The 7,500-nt window shown below is 45.3% G+C and overlaps 1 protein-coding gene across 1 annotated transcript in view; it reads right to left on the minus strand.

Moving 5' to 3' along the window:
- Positions 1 to 7,500, minus strand: part of arhgap39 (Rho GTPase activating protein 39) — a gene marked incomplete at both ends in the record, with an annotated part of 82,197 nt that overhangs the window by 54,395 nt on the left and 20,302 nt on the right. Inside the window, one exon of the mRNA XM_079832207.1 lies at positions 6,924 to 7,325. Coding sequence (XP_079688333.1) covers positions 6,924 to 7,325 — 402 coding nt within the window. The remainder of the gene's footprint in view (positions 1 to 6,923; positions 7,326 to 7,500) is intronic.

Raw genomic sequence — 7,500 nt, forward strand, 5'->3', positions numbered from 1 at the left:
CTTGAGACGTGGAAACTAACACCCGGTCAAACTACATGAGATCTGATGTCGTCTGGGTCTCAGCGAAGCCCAGGGTGAAATCAAAATGGATTCTGGGATGTTTCCACAGTTCCTCCAGGGCTCGGCGACAAAACAATTGATCTGTGTGAACTGTAAAATGTATTTAGGAGCCTCTGTGCAAATAAAAAAAAGTCTTAAAGGTCCCATGGCATGGCATTTTTCTATTATTTTATAATGTTTCCTGAGCTGTACTTATATTGTTAGTATGACTTTTACATCATAAAATGTCATAATTTAGAAATAAAAGGCATTTTTTCTATAATGCTGTTTGCCCTGTGGCTGAATGCCCTGCTTCAAGAGGCGTGTCTGCTGTGAGACTTCAGTAAAAACACCCACTGTTGTGATTGGCTGACATCTTTGCATTTTATATGAGCGGAGGGGGCGTGGTTTAACGAGGCACGAGCAGGCACGAGTCTGCCAGGGAGACGGATGGACCTGAGTTCACTTCACATCAGTTCTCTCAGCATGTCTGAACTGTTTTAGTTACAGCATATACTTTAGGTTATTAGTCTATTTCTAGTCGGAGGGGCTGTCACTCATGTCAGAAAGTTAGTAACTTTAGTAAATTATGGATCAGCGCTGACTGGAGACGCGAACCGTTTAGAACGATTCAGTCCGATTTGGTGAACTGATTCGGTTCACTAAAAAGAACTGGTTCAAAAGAAAGATCGTTCGCGAACCGGACATCACTAATGTATCAGAGACTGAGCTCAGCGATTGCTAACAAAGTTATTTATAGTAACTACTGAGTTATGAGAGCGCTGTCAGTCAGCGCGAGTTTATTGTGTTTGTATCTGAGAGTTCTGAATAAACAGTCACACCGAGTCCGTCTCTTCATCATTATTCTACCAACTTTGTAACACATGCAAAGTACCATTACAGCTGTCGAGATGAACGAGTTAAAAGTAAGTGTTGATAATAGCATTATTTTTAAAATAAAATAAAAGCGTCAGTGACGCGCGTTGAGTACACAGCGCAAACAAAGACACAACAGCAGTAATCGGATGTAATCCAGTTTATTGTGGGGCTAGGCTGGCTAGCCCGGATATGCTCAAGCTTACCCCCCTTCTGCTTAATCTCACGCCGCGTTTGGTGCCTCCGCTGTGGGCCAGATGCAGTACTGTGGGTCGGGGATGTTGAAGGCCGAGCTTCGGCGTGTGTGAGGTTTATCTCTGCTGATGTTGAGCAGAAACTCATGACTGTATGCACATTTTAGAACCGATAGACGCGACGAGGACGTACAAAAACACTGACTCACAAGATATAAAACACGAAAACACCGTTCTGTCTGGAGAGAGAGAAGCCGCATTGTGTGCACGAATAATAAATAATTAGCTACACATCAGAAATCACTGATCACAGATCAGAAGGAACTGAAAAAAGACTTCTGTTTTCATTTGTACATCCAAACACTGAGAAACTGCCAGCGTTCACTCGTTCACAAGCAATGATGCAATGATCTCTCGACGAGCGTTTGCATGGGCGTGCCAGATTCTCTGGGCGGAGGAAAGGGAGGAAACCGTGCCTGCTTGGACGTCAAACCAGGAGACTTCAGGATTGGCTAGTCTGGCCTGTCATTTTCTCAAAGGCAGAGAAAGACAGCCACAACTCGGTTTTACACCGATCAACATTTCTATCCACTTGGGGACAATATTCAGGCTAGGGGAACTCATATTAATGTTGAAAAACCTCATAAAATGAAAATGTCATGCCATGGGACCTTTAAATATGTTAAATGGCATGTCAAACATCTTCATTATTTTTAGAGATCTTTCATTTGTGCATGGAAAAACAGGAATCCCGACACGGCCTAATGTGATTAATAAACTTCAAAAGGCGTTGAATTCATTAAATAAATGCAAGCATCGCATGTTTTAAAGTCAAACGCGCTGTTGTGTTCTACATGCTCACGGTTTCAGAGCAGATGATCACACTCAACACTGCAGATTAACACCAGAGACTGCTTACAGCATTTACATGAAGATCAGCACTATAAACACTGATAATGGACGGATGATACAGAACAACAAACAATAGACGGACGGATGGATGGATGGATACAGAACAAACGATAGACGGATGGATGGATGGATACAGAACAAACGATAGACGGATGGATGGATGGACACAGAACAAAAGATAGACGGATGGATGGATGGATACAGAACAAAAGATAGACGGATGGATGGATGGACACAGAACAAAAGATAGACGGATGGATGGATGGATACAGAACAAAAGATAGACGGATGGATGGATGGATACAGAACAAACGATAGACGGATGGATGGATGGACACAGAACAAAAGATAGACGGATGGATGGATGGATACAGAACAAAAGATAGACGGATGGATGGATGGATACAGAACAAACGATAGACGGATGGATGGATGGACACAGAACAAAAGATAGACGGATGGATGGATGGATACAGAACAAACGATAGACGGATGGATGGATGGATGGATGATACAGAACAACAAACAATAGACGGACGGATGGATGGATGGATGATCCAGAACAACAAACAATAGACGGAAGGACGGATGGATGGATGATACAGAACAACAAACAATAGACGGACGGACGGATGGATGGATACAGAACAACAAACAATAGACGGACGGATGGATGGATGGATGATCCAGAACAACAAACAATAGACGGAAGGACGGATGGATGGATGATACAGAACAACAAACAATAGACGGACGGACGGATGGATACAGAACAAACGATAGACGGATGGATGGATGGATGGATACAGAACAAAAGATAGACGGATGGATGGATGGACACAGAACAAAAGATAGACGGATGGATGGATGGACACAGAACAAACGATAGACGGATGGATGGATGGACACAGAACAAAACATAGACGGATGGATGGATGGACACAGAACAAACGATAGACGGATGGATGGATGGACACAGAACAAACGATAGACGGATGGATGGATGGACACAGAACAAAAGATAGACGGATGGATGGATGGACACAGAACAAAAGATAGACGGATGGATGGATGGATACAGAAAAAAAGATAGACGGATGGATGGATGGATACAGAATAAACGATAGACAGATGGATGGATGGATGGATGGATGGATACAGAACAAAAGATAGACGGATGGATGGATGGACACAGAACAAACGATAGACGGATGGATGGATGGATACAGAATAAACGATAGACAGATGGATGGATGGATGGATGGATGGATACAGAACAAAAGATAGACGGATGGATGGATGGACACAGAACAAAAGATAGACGGATGGATGGATGGACACAGAACAAAAGATAGTCGGATGGATGGATGGACACAGAACAAACGATAGACGGATGGATGGATGGATACAGAACAAAAGATAGACGGATGGATGGATGGACACAGAACAAACGATAGACGGATGGATGGATGGATGGATACAGAACAAACGATAGACGGATGGATGGATGGACACAGAACAAACGATAGACGGATGGATGGATGGATGGATACAGAACAAAAGATAGACGGATGGATGGATGGATACAGAACAAACGATAGACGGATGGATGGATGGATACAGAACAAAAGATAGACGGATGGATGGATGGACACAGAACAAAAGATAGACGGATGGATGGATGGACACAGAACAAACGATAGACGGATGGATGGATGGATACAGAACAAAACATAGACGGATGGATGGATGGACACAGAACAAACGATAGACGGACGGATGGATGGACACAGAACAAACGATAGACGGATGGATGGATGGACACAGAACAAAAGATAGACGGATGGATGGATGGACACAGAACAAAAGATAGACGGACGGATGGATGGACACAGAACAAACGATAGACGGATGGATGGATGGACACAGAACAAACGATAGACGGATGGATGGATGGACACAGAACAAACGATAGACGGATGGATGGATGGACACAGAACAAAAGATAGACGGATGGATGGATGGACACAGAACAAACGATAGACGGATGGATGGATGGATACAGAACAAAAGATAGACGGATGGATGGATGGACACAGAACAAAAGATAGACGGACGGATGGATGGACACAGAACAAAAGATAGACGGATGGATGGATGGACACAGAACAAACGATAGACGGATGGATGGATGGACACAGAACAAACGATAGACGGATGGATGGATGGACACAGAACAAACGATAGACGGATGGATGGATGGACACAGAACAAAAGATAGACGGATGGATGGATGGACACAGAACAAACGATAGACGGATGGATGGATGGACACAGAACAAAAGATAGACGGATGGATGGATGGACACAGAACAAAAGATAGACGGACGGATGGATGGACACAGAACAAAAGATAGACGGATGGATGGATGGACACAGAACAAACGATAGACGGATGGATGGATGGACACAGAACAAACGATAGACGGATGGATGGATGGACACAGAACAAAAGATAGACGGATGGATGGATGGACACAGAACAAACGATAGACGGATGGATGGATGGACACAGAACAAACGATAGACGGATGGATGGATGGACACAGAACAAAAGATAGACGGATGGATGGATGGACACAGAACAAACGATAGACGGATGGATGGATGGATACAGAACAAACGATAGACGGATGGATGGATGGACACAGAACAAACGATAGACGGATGGATGGATACAGAACAAACGATAGACGGATGGATGGATGGATACAGAACAAAACATAGACGGATGGATGGATGGACACAGAACAAACGATAGACGGATGGATGGATGGACACAGAACAAAAGATAGACGGATGGATGGATGGACACAGAACAAAAGATAGACGGACGGATGGATGGACACAGAACAAACGATAGACGGATGGATGGATGGACACAGAACAAACGATAGACGGATGGATGGATGGACACAGAACAAACGATAGACGGATGGATGGATGGATACAGAACAAAAGATAGACGGATGGATGGATGGACACAGAACAAACGATAGACGGATGGATGGATGGATGGATACAGAACAAACGATAGACGGATGGATGGATGGACACAGAACAAACGATAGACGGATGGATGGATGGATGGATACAGAACAAAAGATAGACGGATGGATGGATGGATACAGAACAAACGATAGACGGATGGATGGATGGATACAGAACAAAAGATAGACGGATGGATGGATGGACACAGAACAAAAGATAGACGGATGGATGGATGGACACAGAACAAACGATAGACGGATGGATGGATGGATACAGAACAAAACATAGACGGATGGATGGATGGACACAGAACAAACGATAGACGGATGGATGGATGGACACAGAACAAACGATAGACGGACGGATGGATGGACACAGAACAAACGATAGACGGATGGATGGATGGACACAGAACAAAAGATAGACGGATGGATGGATGGACACAGAACAAAAGATAGACGGACGGATGGATGGACACAGAACAAACGATAGACGGATGGATGGATGGACACAGAACAAACGATAGACGGATGGATGGATGGACACAGAACAAACGATAGACGGATGGATGGATGGACACAGAACAAAAGATAGACGGATGGATGGATGGACACAGAACAAACGATAGACGGATGGATGGATGGACACAGAACAAACGATAGACGGATGGATGGATGGATACAGAACAAACGATAGACGGATGGATGGATGGACACAGAACAAACGATAGACGGATGGATGGATGGATGGATACAGAACAAACGATAGACGGATGGATGGATGGACACAGAACAAACGATAGACGGACGGATGGATGGACACAGAACAAACGATAGACGGATGGATGGATGGACACAGAACAAAAGATAGACGGATGGATGGATGGACACAGAACAAAAGATAGACGGACGGATGGATGGACACAGAACAAACGATAGACGGATGGATGGATGGACACAGAACAAACGATAGACGGATGGATGGATGGACACAGAACAAACGATAGACGGATGGATGGATGGACACAGAACAAAAGATAGACGGATGGATGGATGGACACAGAACAAACGATAGACGGATGGATGGATGGACACAGAACAAACGATAGACGGATGGATGGATGGATACAGAACAAACGATAGACGGATGGATGGATGGACACAGAACAAACGATAGACGGATGGATGGATGGATGGATACAGAACAAACGATAGACGGATGGATGGATGGATACAGAACAAAAGATAGACGGATGGATGGATGGACACAGAACAAACGATAGACGGATGGATGGATGGATACAGAACAAACGATAGACGGATGGATGGATGGACACAGAACAAACGATAGACGGATGGATGGATGGATGGATACAGAACAAAAGATAGACGGATGGATGGATGGATACAGAACAAACGATAGACGGATGGATGGATGGATACAGAACAAACGATAGACGGATGGATGGATGGACACAGAACAAAAGATAGACGGATGGATGGATGGACACAGAACAAACGATAGACGGATGGATGGATGGACACAGAACAAACGATAGACGGATGGATGGATGGATGGATACAGAACAAACGATAGACGGATGGATGGATGGATACAGAACAAACGATAGACGGATGGACGGATGGACACAGAACAAAAGATAGACGGATGGATGGATGGATACAGAACAAACGATAGACGGATGGATGGATGGACATTCCCCAAACACGCTGTAAGCACTCGACCAATCAGAGCACAGTGTACTTTTCAGAAGGAGGGGCTTCATAGAGACAGGAAGTAAACAGAGCGTGACTGCACAGTGGAGAATATGAGGAGATAATCAACATCCACACATGATGAACTCGCCTCTCGCCCTCCTCAGCGGTGGAGGTCTTCTCCTCCGGCTCCTGCGATGAGGTGGTGCTGACGGCGGAGCGGGCGGGGCTGCTGTCGGCGGAGGCGCTGGTCGGCCCAGCGGTGGGCGGAGTCATGTTGGTGTTCTGCTTCAGGGTCTGTAGTTTGGCCAGGGGGATGATGTCACAGCTGAGTGGGCGGTGCCAAACGGTTCGCTGGGTGGAGGCGTTATAGTAGTAGAATCGGGAGGTTTTGGAGTCGAAAAGCTCCCACCACTGGTCCTGCCCGCTGCGCTTGATCTGCACGCCCGCCGGCGCGTCCCACACACACTCGCCCGTCAGCAGGTTTGCGTACATGCGCTCCCGGGTGCGCGGCTCGATGATCTCCACCCATTCCAACCTAGAAACACACACACATCATACTCAACTCAGTCATAATGAATTAATGAGCTGCACAAGGTCTGGTCATATTTCACCATAAAGACAAAGGGGATATGATTTTGTGAGATGCACCCATGAGAAAGCCATGATGTCAGAGAGTCATCATGATCTCACATACGAGTCAAGAATTACAT

Source organism: Gobio gobio, assembly GCF_949357685.1.
Source record: "Gobio gobio genome assembly, chromosome: 12".
Classification (NCBI taxonomy): Eukaryota; Metazoa; Chordata; class Actinopteri; order Cypriniformes; family Gobionidae; genus Gobio; species Gobio gobio.